Source organism: Astyanax mexicanus, chromosome 17 (assembly GCF_023375975.1).
Source record: "Astyanax mexicanus isolate ESR-SI-001 chromosome 17, AstMex3_surface, whole genome shotgun sequence".
NCBI classification, from domain to species: domain Eukaryota; kingdom Metazoa; phylum Chordata; class Actinopteri; order Characiformes; family Acestrorhamphidae; genus Astyanax; species Astyanax mexicanus.
Genome location: NC_064424.1, coordinates 41,817,212 through 41,839,934, shown reverse-complemented (window position 1 = coordinate 41,839,934; position 22,723 = coordinate 41,817,212). Strand labels below are relative to the sequence as shown.

General features: G+C 38.2%; 2 protein-coding genes across 2 annotated transcripts; both read right to left on the bottom strand.

Annotated features, from left to right (window-relative positions):
• Nucleotides 1-345: 345 nt before the first annotated feature.
• On the bottom strand, nt 346-3,087 carry LOC125782394 (uncharacterized). The gene is made up of 3 exons (XM_049466291.1): nt 2,945-3,087; nt 578-701; nt 346-353 (listed from the first exon to the last, which is right to left on the bottom strand). The coding sequence occupies exons 1-3, from the start codon at nt 3,062-3,064 to the stop codon at nt 346-348; spliced, it is 252 nt and encodes an 83-aa protein (XP_049322248.1). The 5' UTR covers nt 3,065-3,087.
• Nucleotides 3,088-6,588: 3,501 nt separating this feature from the next.
• Nucleotides 6,589-21,501, bottom strand: zgc:109965 (M28_nicalin_like domain-containing protein). Its single transcript, XM_022676516.2, has 17 exons — nt 21,438-21,501; nt 20,166-20,331; nt 18,675-18,865; nt 17,884-18,028; nt 15,839-15,936; nt 15,656-15,733; nt 13,782-13,885; nt 13,103-13,191; nt 10,058-10,197; nt 9,478-9,540; nt 8,583-8,698; nt 8,376-8,463; nt 8,072-8,110; nt 7,794-7,966; nt 7,636-7,689; nt 6,855-6,933; nt 6,589-6,756 (listed from the first exon to the last, which is right to left on the bottom strand). Exons 2-17 carry the CDS (start codon nt 20,320-20,322, stop codon nt 6,700-6,702), a joined length of 1,671 nt encoding a protein of 556 aa, XP_022532237.1. The 5' UTR covers nt 20,323-20,331; nt 21,438-21,501; the 3' UTR covers nt 6,589-6,699.
• Nucleotides 21,502-22,723: the final 1,222 nt, after the last annotated feature.

Here is a 22,723-nt window from a genome sequence, read left to right as displayed (position 1 = left end):
AATAATGTGTAATTAATGAAGATTGGCCACCAGGCTGCTCCAATTTAGCCATGAAACCTCCCACACTAAAATGACAGATGTTTCGGTTTCATAGTCTAACCCCTGTATTTCTGTCAATATCAGTACTGTGATGGCGGCGCCCGGAGCTGAATGGTTTTTAATAAGCTTTTTGTGAACTTATTGTGCAATTATTAATGCCTCGTTTTAAATGTCAGGGCTCTCAGGATCCTACCAATGAGGTGTGGCACTACTTTGAGCCTGGATGACTGTGCAAAAAGTGATTTATCGGAGCTGATTAAGCGGCCGTTGTACAGAGTGCTGGGCACTTTTACAAATTACTGAATCTCAGAAATCTGTGGGAGAAAAGAGGTTTGCTAGGTTTACTAGACATAAGTACTGTTTATCATGTTTTACTACACCAAAAGTCAAATTTACAATGGAATTCTTCTTTAAACATTTTATTTTAATTCCTATTTTAAGTGGATTAAGCTTGCTAAGATTTAAATTGTTACAGTGAAGTACATTTCAAAATCTAGAGTACCAGTCTTGCGGAGTGTGTGTGTTTGTGTGTGTGTACCTGGACACTGGACAGATATGTGTCTGACTGGTGGAAACAGAGGAACGTTGTTGGAAGCTGCAATAGCTGGAAACATCGGCCTGAGTCCATATCCTGTCTGCAGCTTTCGTGGCAGCAGGAAGTCCTGGGTGACAATGGGGCGAAAAGAAACAAGAAACCTGCTCTTAGCAAAGCTGGCACCTACCAGACCCACACTCTGACCCAGCGTGGCATCAGCTGTTTGCCCACACGGTGAGAGGTTTAAGTGGGACGGGGAGGGGAGGCCTGATCTCGGGCCAGTGATCAGAGGCGGCGCGGGTAACCGGAGACGCTTCTGGACGAGGTACTCAGGATGTAGCCTGATGTGAAGCATCATGTGGCTTTTGTACCGTGTTCCCAAACCTGATGAATAATTAACGCTCGTTCAGACCAATCAATTTCTCTGAATGAAAGGGATGTTTGTTTACGGCCAGAGCAGATCTGGTATAATATTAATAATCGTAATCATTTATTGATATATCCTGAGCGCTGGGCTGTGAATCTGTAGCGGGGGAGCGTGATTAGAGTGATGCAGCTGCACTAAAAGCTCTCAGTGCAGAAAAAAAAAAAACAGTGTAAACAGAGATCTGCTAATTAGCACAAGTGGTATCAGTCCTAGTTTTGTCACGATTAAAGGATTAGACTGGACTTTTTTAGGAGAAAGTACCAGTAGTGTAGTGTATAAGTAACGCAAATATCGTTTAAAATCTACCTGCTTCTCTATATGTTGGCTTGTATGCTTTAAGTACACACAAATGGATGCTGTTCAAGTCCTTCTAGGCAAGTCTGTTCACTCAGTGGCCAAAATATTGGAAACTGAAAATCAAAATACCATTTCAGAAACATTTTATTTAAATCTGATCATTACCCCATGATAAGTTTGCAGTGTTTGGCTAAGTAATGCACAAAACATATGATTCGGAGCTTTGGCTTGGTGTGGCTACTGCACTTGCGCAGATCTCATTATCGAGGGAAGCTTCATTCATATTTTGATCATTATTATGCTGTCATTTTTAACATCTCTGACCCTATGACTGTGGATTTGGCTGAAATGGATATTTCTTTCAAATAGGCTAGTGATAGTTAGAATGAATTATTCCATTTTTACCATGTAGTTTATGATGAAATGTGAGGCTTATGTTTATATCGCTCAAATGAACAGCAATTACTCAATGAACAGCACATGTGTACATGGCTCAGCCAATCACATGTGTATGTGTATACGGGCAGTGATGGTGCACGGTAATGATGAGTTAGTTAGTGTCCTAATTCATTTGTTTTTCTATCACTTTTTAGTAAACTAACAGCCTCCCTCCTATATACATTATCACATTATCTGAGATCCATTTCAGTCACAGCCTTCGATTTTTAATAAAATTCTAAAATAAAATTTACTCGTATTACTCCCCACTGATAAAAACAATATGAATTACCAATAGCAGTGATAATTTCTAACTCCATTATTTATTTATTTTCATTGGAGCTACTTAAAGGATGTTGAAAAACATGTTTTTTTTTATACTTTTATAATCATCCTGAAGTCATGAAAGAAATTGATCTGAAATATTTTTTTATTTAATAAATTGAATAGAATGTATTTATTGCCATAGAAGTGCATATGTTTAAGTATTGCTACAGCTACATATATTTTCAATATTTATTTGCATTAATAAAACCATTTGCATTATTTTTGTCCAGCATTAATTTATTTTTGTTGGAACTAACAACCTATTTTATGTTTTTTTTTATATATATATATAAATATCTGTCTTATACAGCTCTGGAAAAAAAATATGAGACCACTTAAAAATTATGAGTTTCTGTGATTTTACCAAATTGGATTATAATTAAGAGGAAGATGGATGATCACAAGCCATCAAACCAAACTGAACTGCTTGAATTTTTGCACCAGGAGTAAAGCAGCATACAGTTATCCAAAAGCAGTGTGTAAGACTGGTGGAGGAGAACATGATGCCAAGATGCATGAACTGAAACTGTGATTTAAAACCAGGGTTATTCCACCAAATATTGATTTCTGAACTCTTAAAACTTTGTGAATATGAACGTGTTTTCTTTGCATTATTTGAGGTCTGAAATCTCTGCATCTTTTTTGTTATTTCAGACATTTATCATTTTTTCGAATGCTCTAAATGATAATGATAACAATGTTAATTTTACACATATATATCTATAAATAGCAAAATCAGAGAAACTGATTCAAAAACTGAAGTGGTCTCCTATTTTTTTTTTTTTTTTTAGAGCTGTATGCATTAGTACATTTATATTACAAGTCTCCAAGCCTTTACCCATATAACTTTCCCTCTATATCTGTAGAGTGCTGGTTCTTACCGGGCGTGGGTGGGGGTTGTTCCTGCGGTGGGCTGATGTGGGTCTGGGCCGGGTGGTCTTGGCCTGGGTGGGGTAGTTGAACTCCTGTGTGTAGGTGCTGAGCTGAAGCTGAGGAGCCATCTCCCTTCCCCGGCCGGCTCTACAGCACTGAGCAGGTACTGTACCTGAGTGATGACCTCATTAAGACCTCTCCACCCCCCTCCCCACCTGCTGTTTACTCCACAGCCTCTCCCCTCCGTCCTGCTCTCTCCATTCCTCCTCTGTCTGTAGCTGTTCAGCTGAACTCCAGTCTTTATCTTTATTTATCTGTTGTTCTTCTCTTTCACTGCAGCATCCAGTTTGTCTCAGGCTTGGTTTTCTTCTAGTTCTTAATCTGGTGATTTATAACAGCAGGAAAAAGACAAATGCATCCTAAATTCATCCCCTGCCTTACATATATCTCATATTTCTGTCCCTCAGGTTCACCTTCAATTTGTTGTGTGGGTTTATGTGTCTTGTCTTGTCTTGTCTATGTTTGAAAATGTGGCAAAAGGTTGAAAAGTTCAAGTGGGGTTATACTTTTGCAAGGCTAAGGATGATAGTTGATCGAAAAAAAACCCCAACTTTAATTGTTTTCCATCAAAATGACCTTGTTGAGGGGTTTAGTGTACAGCGTACCCTCTAATGCTGGTTGCTAAATGGATTGCCTAAGGTTGGTATAGCTGTTGGATGATAAGATGTTGATAAGTGGTTGCTAAGGTGTTGCTATGGCACAGGTCTACCCAGCAACACTTGAGCAACTTCCTAGAAACACCATTACCACCTAGCAAGCCAACAGCCAATAGGTTTCTAAGGTGTTGCTGTGGCTTTGTTTGTTGGTTGGTAAGGTGTTGCACTGGTCACGTGTAGTCATGACCAACATTTAACCTGAAATAAATGTCTATTGATGTTGGAGGCCAGCTGGGTAAGTGTTGGTTGCTATGGTATATTTGGGGTTGGAAAGGTGTTGCCAACTGGTTGTTAGGGTGTTGCTAGGCAGTTGCTCAAGGTGTTGGTTGTTAAAGGAGAACTTTGGTGTAAAATTGACTTTGGGTGTAGTAAAATATGATAAAGAGTACTTACCTTTGTTGAAAAGCCCATCTCCACTCTCCCACAGCTTTCTGAGATCCAGCAATTTTTTACAGTTTATTCAACTGGGCGCCACCATCTTTAACATTTACCTTATGATGGCGGTGTCTTCTTGTGCACTTTTAAAGTTCTTAATGCCTCGTTTTAAATGTCAGGGCTCTCTGGATTCTACCGATGAGGTTTGCAGCTACTTTGAACTGGATAAAGGTGTAAAAAGAGATTTATCTTCAGGGGCAAAATATGCCCCATATCATTCATTTTAAAGCATGTTTGGACAAACTGTAAAAAAAATGCTGGATCTCAGAAAGTTGCAGGAGAACGGAGGTGGGCTATTGAACAAAGGTTAGTACTCTTTATCATGTTTTACTACAGCAAAAGTCCATTTTACACCAAAGTTCTCCTTTAACTGAGTGTTTCTACGATGTTACCCAGTAGTTGCAATGTTGTTGCTGTTGGTTTTGGGGACATCACAAAAAAAATTCAACAAATTCAAAAATTTCATTTTAAATTCCATTTTTGCACAGTGTGAAAACTTGATTATCCCATATTCCAGATCAGATCCGCTCCTCTAATCACAACCCAGCTCAGATTACCCAGTGAAACCCACCCTAAGGACATAAGGTGCGGTGGTGTGCTGTATTATCAGCTCCAGTAAGCAGAGTGAATAGCAGGTCTGGGTGTTTGGCAGGTGTGCGGTCACTCATCCTTCAGCAGATTCTTGTGTCTCCTGGCTCGTCTGGCTCGGGCCCCTGGGGGCCGGACTGCCACGGAGCCACTCTGCTTCTGTCCATCAATAATTCAGGTGTTTAGAGCGAGTGGGGCCGGTGCATCCTGCTCCCACTGGGGCCGCCAGAGTCCGACTGGATCTCTATCTACAGCCTGCAGAGATCCGTCAGTCAGACTGAATCAGCTGCTTTCAGACGACTGGGGAATACAAGGAAAGAGTGGGAGCAGTGAGGAGTCAGAAGGTCAGGAGATGTATGAACACAAAGGACACGGGCCAATATTAATAAAACATATCATTTGTGGCGAAGCACAGTTGCTTAAATTCCATACAAACACAAAAAACAATGAGAAACAATATATTTTACAAGATTTAGCCAGAATATACACATTGTTAAACATGTAGAGGATTACTAACCTTCACTTTTTGTAAGCTTTGGGGCAAATTTGACCTCAGAAATTTTAACCCACTGAAAATGATTATATAATAATTAAAATTGTTAAGCAGGTTTATATCACATGCTATTTCTTTTTTTTGTTGAATACTTAAATAGCCTTAAAAATAATTGATAAAGATATCTCATAATAAAAATATCTCATTGATCTTATTAGAGTTTTAATGGCTTTATGTTATTTTTAAGTAAATATATTTGCCTTTATCTAAAACATTCATGTTTTGGTCAAAATTTTACCAAGCGCCTGTTTATTTTATTATTATTTTTTTTTTACTTTTTTTTTGAATGTATAGACTTTAAATATATTCACACCTAAGAATTATTTTTTTCAAAAATGGTTAGACAAGAGTGTTTATGAGTTAAAGGAAGCATAAGAATTTTGATGATTTGAGTTCATTACATAGATTATTAATTATTACTTTGATAAAATACATGGAGAAACAGCATCAGGCGGATTTATTTTTCTTGATAATCAATAATCACACCTCTAGGATACATGTAGATACTAAAAACCACCTGACACTCAGAGCAGCCTATGCCTTTCAGTATTTTGATCAGGACACACAAAAAAAACTACAGTATATACAAAAATGTAAACTTTTAGTCTAAATAAATAAAAATGTTTAGTGCAAAATAACTACTTAGTAAAAATGTGCAAGTAAAATAAAAAACTATATAAAGTAGTGCGCACACCATACCTAGCTTTAGTTTGAGTAAAGCAGGTAGTTTCACACTTTTTCTGTGGACACTTTTGAGTCTGATATTTACTGATATTATTTGGTTTGAAACATCATATAAATATGTTTGAAGCACTAAAGGTAAATAATATTGGTTGGGGAAGGAAATTTTACTTTTTTAGGTGTTTTTCTCAATGGGTTTCTTGTAGATTTAGCTTTACCGCACTGAGATGATACATTACATCACTATTTATAGAAAGAGTAAGTTCCGCCCTTTCTAACCATATATGGATTATCTTTATGTGTGAAGGGATTTCTGAGTAATTAAGATGAGAACACAAGGTGCAATTTTGGACGGAAAATCAATCTGCAGGGTTCTAAGGGTTCTAAAATTTCATTAAGCATCTTTTCTGAGGGTAGCTCTCCTATACATATTCATTTAACATGATATGGATAGCTTTGACACCATAACATACAGCGGCCTGAGTAAGCTTGCGTTCACTCTTACTGTGGCATCACGTTTCCCTTTAAGTGACCCATTATTAACTCATGAGTTCCACTCTAGTGGCTCTACCAGTGTGAATACTCCAGCACTTCATTTACTATCTACTACTGCTATCCAGGTCCCCTGGTTGTAGTGCACCAAATTAAATAGTGTGGCGCTGAAGAAAAAGCAACAAAATCCGTGAAGAAAGACCATCTTTATTTATAAAATGACATAAAAAAGTGAAATACAACGCCACACAATACACTTCCTCAATGCTGATCCCAGGCCTGTACTGCTCTAAGCGTCTCACTGCTGCTTGGTCTTCACTGCCGCCTTCAGTCTTGTATAAAGTTTTCCAAAGTTCTGCAAAGAAATCATGATTATCTTGATGTTTAAAAAAATCACCACAAGTGTATGTGGTTCTAATAAGGAGTGTGGTCCATTTGGACCAAGGAACAAACCTGGATTGCGTAGTACACTATTCCTAGATACCCAGCAATACAGCCACCAAGGAACAGATCGAATGCAGCTGGCTTCACCCTAGAGAATTTTTTTTTAATTTAAAAAAGTGGAAAAATACAACTTCAATAGTATGGAAACACCTTCTCATTCATTGTTTTTGTTTTTCTTTTTTTTTTTATTAATTGTAAATTAATTCTGTTCAACAGAGAGAACTCATGGGGCCCTACCGTAAACCCAGCGCAAGGAATGTTGCGATGCTCATTGCTATCTTACAACGCCTTGTGCCCACGCCTTTAAAATAGCGCCTTAGTTTAGAAATATATCTATGCCGATGAGCGTGGTGGTCTGGAAGTGAGGTGTGTTCAGGTAAATTTCTGGCATGCTTTTATCTCGGTGGCAGGAAATACAGGTGCGACACTGACTGATTAAAACCCTGACAACAGTCGCTGTTAAGATACCAACACACCAAAGTCAGAGCGCACCTGGCTCTTAAAGGGAATGACAACTTGCACACTGATTGGTTTATTTCATGTTACACCCAAAACACACCCATGATTAATTAAGAGAATTAGTTATATACATTTTTTTGCACCCACACGATACCAAAGACACACCCTAAATCCAGCTGTACAAACTTCAATAGACAAATGAGTCACCCACTGCCATTTTGAGGCACTTTATGACAATCAGGCACAATTGCCCACCAAGTTTTATTCCTGGCAGTCTTTTTTTTTGCTATCCTTAAATTTTAAGTCACTTTAAAAAGGGAACATCTCTAACCTGTACATGATCATTGGCTGTTTCATCTGGTCGAAGAATGTAATGTCAGGATCTCTAAAAATAAAAAAAAAAAGACAAAAAAAAAAATCCTTAATAATCTGTGTGTGTTTATTTTCCGTCATTTCTGTGCATGTGTGTGTGCGTGTGTTTGTATGTACTTGCGGTCTGTCCGGAAGGTGTGTCTGTAGACCTGCTGCAGGTATCGTCTGAACTCCTGCTCTAAGCTGTTGATGAGAAGCATCTGTTGTGGCTCTTTGTCCATCAGCTGAGTGGCTCGCGGGACTGACGTCAACATGGCCATCAGCGCAGACAAGCGGCTGTCCACGACATCCTACAGAAGTTGAGATTGCACAGTAAGGCAGACTCACATAAACACAGGAAATAAAGAGTGTAAGGCAACATCTGGAACATTAGACGTTTTAAAATTATAGTTTACCAAACTGCCCCTGAAAACCTGGATTTCCTTGGGAGAACCCTGTAGAAAAAAAACAAACACAGAGAGAATTCAGCTTTGGAATAATGTTGAAAAAGGGAGAATAGTACTTTTTTATCATGCTGCTAACTGCGCTTCATAATTCTGGTGAAGCTGAAGTATTTCTCAGCTTGTCCAGAAATGCATGTTAAAAGCGTGTCCTTCTTGACAGGTGCACAAGACTGCAAATTCCAGTTCCCAAAGTAAGATATGCTCCGATAACTCTCCCACAACGCTGCTTTAAAAGGTTAGCAGTCTTTGCTCTCACCTTGTCGGACAGATTGTACATGTACCGTGCCAAGGACTCAGCGATAATGACCGCATTCCTCTTGATTTTCCTGATGTCCACCTGTGCCCTGCGTATAAAACAGAGATAAGCAGAGATTGGGTGAAGTAAAGTAAATTTATCAGTTTGTAATCTACCACTACGACTGAATTTTATTTGAGTTTAATTGATATACTGTACGTCACTCACCCAGTGTCGAGGATGGAGCCCCTGCGCTCTGATCTAGGGTCTTCCAGATGAGAGACGGTGAAACCGGGGATGTGTCTCATGCCATAGCGCTCATGCTCCCATGCTACTGTGGACTCCTGAAACAGACAAAATGAATTTATAAAAATATAAGAGACCACTTAAAAATGATGAGTTTACCAAATTGAAAACCTCTGGAATATAACTGCTTTAATTTTTGCACCAGGAGTAAAGCAGCATAAAGTTATCCAAAAGCAGTGTGTAAGACTGGTGGTGGAGGAGAACATGATGCCAAGATGCATGAAAAAAAAACTGTAATTAAAAACCACCAGGGTTATTCCACTAAATATTGATTTCTGAACTCTGAAGGCTATCCTGTGTTGCAACCTTTCAGCAATTTTTGTCTTACGTCCATGTCCAGGGAGGATAGCTACAGTGGCGTGGGTTGTAAACGTCTTGGTTAAGTTGCGCACCATGGGCAAAGGGACATCAAGGTCTCTAGAGATGAACTTGTTTGTTGGTACACACAAACACAATGCAAAGATTGGGTGAAATTTTCTTTTTTTTAAATCTGGTTTCAGGTGTGATTTTATATTGCCCACACCTGTTACCTTCCACAGGTGAGTTTAAATGAGCATCACATGCTTGAAAAAAACGTTTTGTTTTTTTTACCCAAAAATATATAGTTTTGACATTGCAGACACTTTTGGGAAACGATGCCACAGCATGTGTGTGCCGTAATCCAAATGTTTGATTGTGTGAACCTGTTTGTGTACAGTACAGTGTGAACCAGGTAGTGTACAGTATGTTACACCAATGCACTTTCACTTTTTTAGCTTTCAGACAATCAAAAATAAAATGCCTTCACATAAATATTTGCCTCATCACCTACTCTTACCTGCAGATTGATCTTTTTGTGCACAGTTCCAAACCTCACCCATGGAAACCTGGAGGAAATCACCTGCAGTAATGGAGCAAGCAGAAAAAAAAATCCATGATTTATTGCTAGTTAATAAGTTTAGACACTGATCTGCTGTTCAGTACAGATACTGAAATGCCAAAAATCATGGAACCGAAACCTCTAATATGTCCCATGACTTTTGCCATTTGAGATCGAAGCTACAGAATGCTGCACTGATGAGAACTGTTTGGTAATTTTTATACAGTCATATGAAAACCAATTGTGTGCTTCAGTAAGTCAGTAAAAAGTAGTTAGGAGTATTCAAATCAATAAAATGATAAGGGTGCCCATACTTTTGCACCGGTCAAATTTTGGTTTAATGCATATTGCACATTTTCCATTAGTACAATAAACCTCATTTCAATCCTGAAATATTACTGTGTCCATCAGTTATGAGATATATCAAACTGAAGTGGCTGCTGCAAACACCCAAATATTTAGAACTAAAAATGATTAAGATTAATAGGGGTGCCCAAACTTTTTCATATGACTGTATGAAAGTGCATTTCATGCCCACCTCTTCCAGCTGCTGGATGAAGCCATACTGAGGGGTCCCTGGTTTTGGGGGTCGAGAAACATGGAGGAAAAGCTCATCCCCAGAGCCAAGAGAGTCCAAGCAGATAACGAACGCCACACTGTCGTGCAGGAGACTGGATTCTGTGAGGTGAAGAAACACATACAATGGTGTAAGAAAAAATGATTTGCCCCCTTGCACATTTCTTTTTTCTCTTTTAAATTAAAAAGAAAACTTTAATATCGAACAAATACAACCTGAGTAAATAAAAAAAAAACACTTTTTAAATGATTAATTCATTTATTAAGGGACAAAAAACTTTCCAAACCAATCCAGCCCTTTGTGAAAAGTTTTTGCCTCCCATAAATTAACTGTGATTAATCACACTTTTTGGAAAGCTGAGTTCTATTTCCCTACTAACCACAACCATCCCTGATTATTGACAGACCTGTAGAATCAAGAAATCACTTAACAACATGAAGCAGCTAAAAGATCTCAAAAGCAACGCATTATACCCCAATCTGAAGAAATTCAAGAACAGATGAGAAAACAAAGTCACAGACTTTCAGTCTGGAAAGGGTTATAAAATCATTTCTAAAGCTTTGGGGGTCCAGTGGACCACAGTGAGAGCTATTATTCACAAATAGAGAAAACATGGATCACTGGTAAACTTTCCCAGGAGTGGCCGGCCCACCAAAAATATTACAAAAGGGCATGGACAACTCATCCTTGAGGTCACTAAAGAACCCAGAACAACATTTAAAGAATTGCAGGTCTCACTTGCCTCAGTTAAGGTCAGTTTTCATGATTAAATAATAAGAAAGAGACAAAAATGACCCATCTCACATTTACCAACAAGCATCTTGATGATCCCCAGGACTTTGGGTAAATATTCTTTGGACTGACAAAAAGTGACAAAAGTGGAACTTTTTGGAAGGTGTGTGTCCCGTTACATCTGGCGTAAAACTATCCTACAATTTCAAAAAAGGACATCATAGTGAATGTAAAACATGGTGGTGGTAGTGTGATGGTCTGGGGCTACTTTGCTGCTTCTGGACAACTTGCTGTAATAGATGGAACCATGAATTCTGCTGTTTACCAGACAATCCTGAAGGAGAATGTTCAGCCATCTGTTTGTGACCTCAAGCTCAGGTGTACTTGGGTTCTGCAGCAGGACAATGTTCCAAAACACAGAAACTAGTCCATCTCTGAATGGCTTAAAAAAGTGTCCTAGTTAAAGTCTGATTGGAGATGCTGTGGATGATCTTAAACACGTGGTTTATGCTCAAAAACCCTCCAATGTGTCTTAATTAAAAACAATTCTGTAAAGAAGAGTGGCCCAAAATTCCTCCACAGAGATGTAAACGACCCAGTGCCAGTTATTGGTAAATCTTTTTTTCTTTTAATAAAAAAAAAAAAAATCATTTAAAAAGTGATTTTCATATTTAGTCAGGTTATCTTTCTCTGATATTCAACTTTGTTCAGTTTGACAAAAAAGCAAAAACAAGAGGGTTCTTGCAGGATTGCCATTTTTTGTTTTGTGTCTCCAGTGTCAGGACAAATAGGACAGGCTGTTGTTTACAGTGCGAGGCTGTTATACGGTGTTATGACAGGCAGACTTCCTTATCACAAACAAAAAGCCATCCCAGCTATCTTCAATTCTGCAGCGCCAAGTCACGACCAGAGCATATCTACAAAGCACGACAGCCCTGCTGACAATGTTAAATAATTCCAATAGAATCTGTAGAACAAATGCCCCATTGTTCTCTGTGTGTGTGTGTGTGTGTGTGTGTGTATGTGTGTGTGTATGTTGGATTGTTTGTCTGCTCAGCCTGAAAAATGTCTGAAAAATGAACCGAGGACTATGTCCAAGCACATAGGTGGACAAAAAGCTCATTATTTTCCTCTTGCTTTAAACAATAGTCCAGACTGGTAGTGATTAGGAGTGGGAATCACAAGGCATCTTACGATACAATATTATCACGATACATTGCCCATGATAACGATGATATCAGGATGCTGTGATTCAGCGATACTCAATATATCACAAAACAATTTCATGACTCTATCTACACCCTACTGTTGTTGATCTAATCTGAAGCTACATGAAGTTTGGAGGTGTGTAGTGATGAACTCTGAAGCTACATGAAGTTTGGAGGTGTGTAGTGATGAACTCTGAAGCTACATGAAGTTTGGAGGTGTGTAGTGATGAACTCTGAAGCTACATGAAGTTTGGAGGTGTGTAGTGATGAACTCTGAAGCTACATGAAGTTTGGAGGTGTGTAGTGATGATGAACTCTGAAGCTACATGAAGTTTGGAGGTGTGTAGTGATGATGAACTCTGAAGCTACATGAAGTTTGGAGGTGTGTAGTGATGAACTCTGAAGCTACATGAAGTTTGGAGGTGTGTAGTGATGAACTCTGAAGCTACATGAAGTTTGGATGTGTGTAGTGATGAACTCTGAAGCTACATGAAGTTTGGAGGTGTGTAGTGATGAACTCTGAAGCTACATGAAGTTTGGAGGTGTGTAGTGATGAACTCTGAAGCTACATGAAGTTTGGAGGTGTGTAGTGATGAACTCTGAAGCTACATGAAGTTTGGAGGTGTGTAGTGATGAACTCTGAAGCTACATGAAGTTTGGAGGTGTGTAGTGATGATGAACTCTGAAGCTACATGAAGTTTGGAGGTGTGTAGTGATGATGAACTCTGAAGCTACATGAAGTTTGGAGGTGTGTAGTGATGATGAACTCTGAAGCTACATGAAGTTTGGAGGTGTGTAGTGATGATGAACTCTGAAGCTACATGAAGTTTGGAGGTGTGTAGTGAAGAACTCTGAAGCTACATGAAGTTTGGAGGTGTGAAGTGATGAACTCTGAAGCTACATGAAGTTTGGAGGTGTGTAGTGATGAACTCTGAAGCTACATGAAGTTTGGAGGTGTGTAGTGATGAACTCTGAAGCTACATGATATATATTGTTTCGCCAGGTTATTATCAACACACAGCCCTAATGGTGAGGTGAAAAATGATTATCACAATAAATTACTAACCTGCATGGTCCATATTTTCTTCAAGCCAGCGCTTTGTGCCAAGAAAATTATACTTCCCACCACCGGTGAGAGAGAAAAGAAGGTGATACCTATCAACAATGCAGCCATAACACAAGCAGAGTCAAATCAACAGAATCATTTATTAAGAGACAAATACATATACTAGAAAAGTATAATAAATTATTATAAAGTTTTAATCAAAAATGGTCCAATACTCAATTTTTTTTAGTATCAGTACTTTAACCCAATTGGCACCATGTGTTGCGTTCAGTAAAAACATAAATAAATGGATGGATGGATGGATGGATGGATGGATGATTTAATGCTTTTTTTAACTTTATTTTCATTATTTTCTACATTGTAGATCAATAGTAAAGACATTAAACTATGAAGGAACACATACAGTATGCAATTATGAATTAAACAAAAAAAGTGTTAAAAAAGCTAAAATATGTTTTATTCTTTAGATTCTTCAAAGTAGCACATTTTGCTTTTTCACTGCATATGTGTTTCTTCATAGTTTTAAGTATTTAATATGAATCTACAATATAGTAAATAAGACAAATAATTAACAAATATTAATGAATATGTATGTCCAAACTGTTGACTGGTACAGTATGTGAATGCTTGTGTGTTTTATACCTAATTTTGGACTCTTTAACTGTAACATGTGACTCACGGAGCTTTGTTGCGAGGGTCACTATAGAGCCGCTGAAAGAGACGAGCCAGTTCCAGCAGAATAGCAACTCCACTGCCGTTTGAGTCGGCTCCATACGCCAGCCACTGTGAAACAACAACAATACAGAGGTACTGGACTATTTAATTACAGTATTTAATACGTCATTACATCATACTTCCATACTTTATACTATCTTTATCTGCTACTGAGAGCATAACAGAATCACAGCTTATTTTAGGTCACTCTTCAATCATTAATCATGTCTTACTGTAATAGACTGGATTATCACTGAACCTCTGGAGTGAAGAATCAGCTCCAGACCTTTAATTTACGATTCATGCTGTAATTGGTCGGTTTAAAAGATTCATTAAGAAACACAATTTAATGATCTGGGCAGAACTGAGGGATACAGATAAGGAATGAAAAAGAACTAAGACTAAGAGTAAAGCCAACTAAAAAAAAAAAAGCAATCTGGCTTCTCAGAAGGTCAGCAATACCTATGGGTATTTAACATGGGATTGAAAGTACTAAAGGAACCTGCGCAGAAATGAGAAATTGGAAAGTTGGAAGTGGGAAAGTGTGGGCAGCTGAGACGTTACAGGGTTGGACAGTCTGGCAAATCTGCCCGGTAACAACTTTCACATTTCCCACAAGACTGGAGGGGAGAAAAACAGGCTATTCGCAGATCTAGACCAAAATAAAAAGAGACAGATCTCCTCCATCACACCCCAACAACGGTCCATTGAACACAACAATAGACTGATCGTCCAAATCTGGCCAGATAAGAAGTTACAGGATGATTGGATGGTCTGGGAAATTTGCTTAGCAACAACTTGCAGCAAATCTCCCACAAGACTGAAAAAAAGAAAAGAAAAAAGAACAACAACAACAAAAACAAACCTTTTTTGTGGTTCTCTTTCAAAAAAATAAGAAGAGAAAGTCCTCATCCATCACATCCACAGTGTACATATATATATATATATATATATATATATATATAGAGAGAGAGAGAGTTTTGAATTGAATTTTGGACTGAATTACTGAAGTAAAGTAACTTTTCAATGATATTCTCATTTTGTAAGATGCACTTATATATGTGATCAGAGTGGGATGCATGTGAATGATGAGTGAGTGTCCAAAATTCACTCCTCGTTTTTACCCCTACTTAGTGAACTAAATAGTCCCTCCCTATATCACACAATACTAATGAGGGAGTAGGGAGCCAATTTCGTTTATAGTCATCAACTCTTCTGAGTTCTCACTGAGTTTGTGCTCAAATAAAAACATATGAAGCTGCCATGCTCTTTAATAAATGATGTGTCATGTTTATGAGATTATCACAGCATCATTACAGCTAGCTATATTAATCAGAGACGCAGAAGAATGCTGAGAGGCAGTGATATTGTGGGGTAAACTAATACAGCCATTCCTCACTGCGTGTGCAAGTGTGTGTGTGTGTGTGTGTACAGTTGTAAAGGTCAGCTAGCTCACAACAGTCGATTCAGTATGTGACAACACAGGCGTAGTTGTTTTATGATACTCTCAATGTTCTAAATGCATTGCACAGCCATAAAAAGGGCATCCAAGGCCACTAAGGAGTGGCCACCTGATGTAGCGAGACCATAAACAGCACAAATCCATAGATGTGAGGTATTAGGTATTAGGTATTCTGAATGGGGGGTGGGGTCACGTTTCAGATACTGGGCTTGGATTAAAAAAAAAAAACAGCATAACAACGTCAATTAGGGATGAGACAATGTATCGATATTGCTATATATTGTATAGTTTTTAAATTATTATATACAGATATATATATACATATATATATATTTGTTGCAGTTACATGTATTTTTAGGTGACAGGGAAACACCTACCGGAGCTAGGCCGAAAGAGTCGTAGTGGGCGGTGATGGCGATGGTGGGTGGGTCTTCTCCGACTCCAGGAAGCACACCCTGAGAACAGAGCAATCGATCAGTGGCTGACTGGCCGGTTCAATCACAGGTCACTCACTGATACTCTAAAGGGATGGAGCTGCCAGTTAAAGCTGTCAGACTCACCTCTAGTGTGATGATGGAGTTGTTGGTGATGGGCTTGATGGGGGCGTTGTTGCTCACCAGGATCTGGAAGGCAGTGGCTGTGACCATACTGCGGAGAACTGCAACAAGAACACAGCAGGGTCCACTGAGGATACAGACTGGACCGTGGAATATACAGAACATGCTGCAGCTGATTTACTCAGGTGAAGCCAATAAAAACGACAGTGGGTTTAATACTCTTAAATGACTTAGTTATTATTTAAGGTCAAACAACATATATATCATTATTAAGCAGCTAAAGTATAAAGAAATAAGGCTGATACTGATACTTTTTCTTTTCTTTCAAATTTGCTACCTACAATATGCAGTACCAATTAAAAAAAATATTATTTTTTTTCCTACATTGTAAATGAATATTTAAGTCATCCAGACAATAAAGGACCACATAAGAAATCATGTAGTTACTTAAAACTAATGTTAAAGCATTTACAAACGTGATTCATTTAGAATCAGTAACGCCTTATTATTTTTTTTATGCAATTAATTATGCACCCAAGTTTGACCGCAAATCCTGACGTAATCTGCCCCAACTCTGCCCAATGCACTGATTTTTTTTTCTGGTGCAGTTCGCTTGTGATGAGAACATGATCTGGTCTCGATCTGACCCAGCAATCAAATATACTTCTTTTAAATTGAACTAAACTGCCGTAGGGCGCAGTTTAATCGGATATATTAGCCAGATAATATACTGCTATGAACAATCTCTATCTCTGCTGCTGCTCCATGCTGTTTACACATGCAGTAATGTGCAGTGGTCACTGCTCACATCTGCATTGCAAGTCTTTTTGAAAACACTGTGTTTAAAAGTGCAGCGGCAAATTTTTGTTGCATTCTGTTCCGTGTTAAAGCAGCTTCGCACTGCACAGATATACATGCTGGAATACAGAATCTTCTCACTATATTTACTTTCTTGCCCCCATGCCAGACAACTTTGACCAATCAGAGGAGACAATGTGCTCACATGGTTTATTGGTGTGCTGTTTCAAACTCATCAACTGATCCGGACCATAGAAACTAGCTACAGGTGTAAAAACATAAAAATGTATACTAATATTTTATTTAACCCCACTAATATAAATTGCATTTTACATTTCTTACATTTCTTATTTCATTACCATTTTATTTAAATATCCAACTTGTAAAAACTTGCATATTCAGAAGAACAAGTTTTAAGTTTATTACATGATTCCTTATGTGTTCCTTCATAGTCTGAATGACATCCGTATTCATTTATAAAGTACATAGGCTATGCTCACATTATCAGGCTGAGGTCACTCAAATCTGATTTTTTGCTCAATGTGGCTCAGATCTGAATTTTTGTATGGCTGTGTGAACGTGCCAAATCCGATTTTTTCAAATCTCTTTCTCTTTTATATGTGGTCCTAAATCAGATATGTATCCGATTCATGAACATGCAACATGAACGTGAGCGGTCAAATCAGAATTCATGCATTTTTTTATTTTTTTTATTTTACGCATGAGCATTAGAGATACGTGTTTCTCTCTCGTACCCACACTGCATCTCTTGGTGCAGCTGTGCAGTTATAGCTGCAAAAACAGCAAAAGCAAACAGCCTGGCCTTTTTTCACCTCCTCGACCTGAGCATGAACTTCAGACCAGCTGTTTACTGTTTCTCCACTCCAGCAAAAGATGCTCCACATACGAGCTGCTAACAAACTCATCCATTTCCCTTTATAAAGCTACGAGTCTCTCGTCTCTCTAATATGAGTTTTTTTGTTGTTGGTAAAGTAGGAGACGTTTTGTACATATATCAATGTGCAGCATGTGAGACGTTTCAGGGACAGATTCGTTCACATCACACACAGATACAGATTACTTACCTTTATGAATGTGAACCGTCAAGATAAATCTGATCGGATTTGAGCAATGTAGCTTGTAATGTAAACACAGCTGTATAGAAGTGAAGTGAACAATTGGGACCACAAATGTATAAAAAGGACTAAATAGGGATAAGATATTAATCATTTTCAGGTTCTTCCTCCTACCTCTGACCAGAATGGAAGCAGACTTGGTTGCTGCAGCCAGCTTCACCTCTGAATACATACACAGCAGCTGCTCATCCTCAGGCACCACATAAATGGGCATCAGCGTCTCCTTCTTCAGAGCCTCCGACTCACTCTCCATGAACCCCTGGAGAACCAGAGATCGCAGTCATTTTTACACCATTAGCTCAGGCAGCACGGACATTTATCTTCTGAAACTTTATGATGCAACTCCTGCAGCCGCAGGGCTTTTATTTCTTCTATCAAAAACACATCGCCATCCCCTCAGCAGAAACACGAACGCCCAAGGCTGGGTCATGAAAATGAGAAAAAAATAATCTTCAACCACATATATACAGCATTTCTCCCAAATTCCAAATCGTAAAAATATTGTCATTTAGAGCATTTATTTGCAGAACATGAGAAATGGCTGAAATAACAAAAAAAGATGCAGAGCTTTAAAACCTCAAATAATGCAAAGAAAAAAAAGAACAAGTTCATATTTATAAAGTTTTAAGAGTTCAGAAATGAATATTTGGTGGGATAACCCTTGTTTTTAATCACAGTTTTCATGCATCTTGGCATCATGTTCTCCTCCTCCACCAGTCTTACACACTGCTTTTGGATAACTTTATGCTGCTTTACTCCTGGTGCAAAAGTTTAAGCAGTTCCGTTTGGTGGTTTGATGGCTTGTGATCATCCGCCTTCCTCTTGATTATATTCCAGAGGTTTTCAATTAAAATTGAAATATGTAAAACATTATGTAACGAGTAATGTAATCTGGTCCCCAGTACCTGTATGACTTCTTCAGGTACCCCTGAGATGTTGTGAGGGAGCAGTATGAGGATCGCCGCTGCGTTCTGCCTCCTGGCCTCTAGGTAGCGCTCTACTGTGAAGTCAGGCAACTTCATGATCACACAGCGGCGGGTCAGGATGGAATCATCCGCAGCACGTGCCTCTGCTACGACGATGGCACCTCGGCAACCTGTACGGGAAACATCAGCTACTGTGAAGCTTCTGTTGTGAGGTGTTATCTTTTGAGAGGGGCTGAAAATTGGCCAGCATGCTCATGGTAAGCCTAAATTTTAAAGTAAATTATTAAGCAAGTTAGAGCGAAGCCTGATAGTGGTTGCCAGATTGATGGGATGGAAAATTTCTGAATTTACATTCCTCTATCCACAGTGTCACATGTTTATCAGGAAGACATCACAGAGGGCATTACCACTCACAGTGGACAGTGCAGTGAGTTGTAATGATCATGATTGTCTACATCTGGCTAGAATCTGATTGTGAGTAAAAGTATTGGAACAGATAAACTTAAAATAGTTAAAAAATGACGATTAAATAATTAGTAGTTGCAAATCCCTTGCTTGCAATATTTGGGGGGTTACTCCCTGCAGTCTCCGCTTGAGCAGGTAAAATGTACGCGCTATAGGGTTTAAGTCTGGAGATTAATTAGCAAGTCTAAAACCTTTCACTTCCTACTTCCTGTCCCTAAAAAACTACTTTGTAGTTTTTAGCAGTGTGTTTTTGGTCATTAACTTGCTGCATGATTACGGATCTCGCAATCATCATTATGACATCATCAGTGAAGATTATTGAGCCCGTCCCAGAAGAAGCCAAGCAAACCCAAGCCATGACACTACCTCCACTGTGTTTCTCAGATGAGCTGATATGTTTGAGATCATGAGCAGATCCTTTCTTTATCCATACATTCTGGCCTTCCTTTCCATCTTGTCAATAAGTGGTTTTTAATCTTCTGGTGAAGCCTTCGTCCTTTTGTTTTTGAAGTTTTTTGTGAACATTAGATTGTGATACCTTAATTCCTGTCCTCTGTAGGTTGTTGCTGATGTCACTAACAGTTGTTTTAGGGTATTTTATTACAGCACTTAAAATGTTTGTCATCAACTGCTCAGTGTTTTTTAAACTATGTGTTATATGTTATGTAGTACACCAGTTACGACTTTCTTCTTCAGGAAATTCCAAACAGTTGTTCTGGCTATGGACAATATTTGTGCAATGGTTCTGATTGATTTTCCATCTTCTCTCAGCTTCACAGATGATTGTTTTTCACCCATAGAGAGATCTTTGTTTTTTTTTATTTATTGTTTGAATAATTAATGTTTTCAAACTACAGCACAAATAAAGGGATCAACCTCGCTGTTTCAATACTTTTGAAGTGGACTATATCACACAGGTTAGTTCTGCACTCTTTAGCCTCCATGAAATATGGCCAAAAACAAAAAGGTGGGACGCTATTGAACAATGCTTTGTAGTGAAGTTACCGCGTTTGTCCTGATGCAGGTTGTACTGCTGCATCCTGTAGGCTGTAAACTCGTAGGAAGATGCAGCTGGAAGAGCAGACGCATGCAGCAGATGCGCAGACAGCAGCAGCAGAGCAGCAACTCTGGAGCTTTTCAAAGGCATGGTTCTACTCCACATCCCCCCAATCTACAAAGAGCAAAAAAAGAGGATTCCATATAAGACGACATATACAGGTGCATCTTTAACAATGAGAAAGATCTATTTTAAGAGTTTATTCTTTTTATTGGTGGTAAAAAAATAAAAACAAGAAAATTAGAATATTGTATAAGACCAATTGATACATTTGGCAGTGTGGGCAGTGTGCCAAGTCCTGCTGGAAAATGAAATCTGCATTTCCATAAAAGGTGTCAGCTTTTTCTGGGAAAACACTGAACTGACTTTAGACTTGATAATAAAACACAGTGGATCAACACCAGCAGATGACATGCCTCTCCAAACCATCACTGATCATCAGTACATTTTACATTTCATTTGTAAATAAAGGGAGCAGAGTCTGGAGGAAGAGTGGAGAGACACACAGTCCAAACTGCTCGAGGTCTAGTGTGAAGTTTCCACCAATCAGTGATGGTTTGGATAAAGAGACATGTCATCTGCTGGTGTTGCTCCACTGTTTTATTATCAAGTCTAAAGTCAGTGCAGTTTTGTTTTCCCACAAAATCTTACAGCACTTCATGTTTCACTCTGCTACTGACAACGTTTATGGAGATGCAGATTTTATTTTCCAGCAGGACTTGGCACACTGGCCATCATGCCAAAACTACCAATTGCTCTAATTTTCTGAGACACTTTTTGGGTTTTCATTGGCTGTAAAATAGATCACTGTGTGTAATACATCTATATAATATATATACTTTTCACATTTTGAACTGAGTTACTAAAATAAAGTAACTTTTCAATGATATTCTCATTTTTTTGAGATGCACTATTTGTGTATGTGTTTGAAATTAGACTAATGGTTTAACTAGTCTAGTCAAGCATTAGCAGAATCAACAAGCTGGTTCATCACAGCACGTGTCAAACCAAATTCAAAATACATTGTGATGCTCAAAAGCAGGTTGAACAGCTAGTTTACCAGTACAAGGATGTCTTTTTGTACCTATTTAAACAGCTTTTTATCCTCCTTGCTCACCATAGATCAGCATAGACCATCTGGATCTTTAGCAGGAAAAAACACCTTCAATAGCCACCAACAGATTTTACATAAATAAATATATAAATATATATTTTATTACCTCTTTGTTTCCTGTGCAGTGTGTGCTGTCCAGAGCGTGGTCAGTAGAGGAGGGTTTAGAGGCCTGTAGGTAAGCCTGCTGTACCATCTGCTCCAGGAGGGATGAAGGCTAATCACGCCTGCTGACCAATCCCAGGCCTCCCTGCCTCTCTGGTAGTAATTACTACTACTCCTGGCTTATCAGTGGAAGCGAGTTTAATGCTGGGTCTTCCTCAGAGCACTCACAATTCACAGTTTAACATGAGAAACAAGAAATAGTCGTAAATTTTAAATCTGCATTTAAAAGGCACCCAAATATTCTCTCTAATACTCCCAACTAAGTCTGTAGTTTTTTTTTCTCTGCAGTAAAATAAGTTATTAACATTTCTGAAGATTTTGAGAGCTTTGGAGATACTTCTACTTATTTTTCTCTGCAGTAAAATAAGTTATTTACATTTCTGAAGATTTTGAGAGCTTTGGAGAGACTTCTACTTATTTTTCTCTGCAGTAAAAGAAGTTATTCACATTTCTGGAGACTTTGAGGGCTTTGGAGAGACTTCTAAAAGACTCCTACTTATTTTTCTATGCAGTAAAAGAAGTTATTCACATTTCTGGAGAAACAGGCCCAGTCCATGATACTACCACCCCCATGTTTCACAGATGGTATAAGGTTCTTATGCTGGAATGAATTCTCTTCACACAAATATGTAAAATTAGACTTTTTTTTCTCAATAAATAAATGACCAAGCATCATATTTTGTCTCATTTGTTGAACTGGGTTCTCTTTATCTACATTTAAGACTTTTGAAGACCTTTGAGGATGTTTTAGGTCATATAAATGCAGAAATATAGAACATTCAGTAACATTTCCATGAACCCTGTATTAATAATGCATTTTATGACATGCATAATACCTTATAATGGCTGTAATAAGCCTGTATAATAGCTCATAAGTACTTACAGCAACATTCATAACACATTATAAACTACAAGTATAAGGGTTATAAAAAAAACGGCGTATAATGCCTTACAATATCTGTTCATAAGAACATTAAACAATGTAGTGTTGTAATGCACTTTAACACAGATTTGGAACATTTTGATATAATGCATTATAATATGCAGCTATGTTTACTCAAATTAGGCTTTTATAAAAGTGTGTAACACATTATAAAAGCTTTATAAACAGTTATTACTGACTATAAGTGAAGTGAGTTTTCATATGCATTTTAAACATGTTTTTATAAGTAATGTTTATTATGCCTCACTGTAATGTCTTATAGAGCATTATGAGTGCTCTTTATTGGC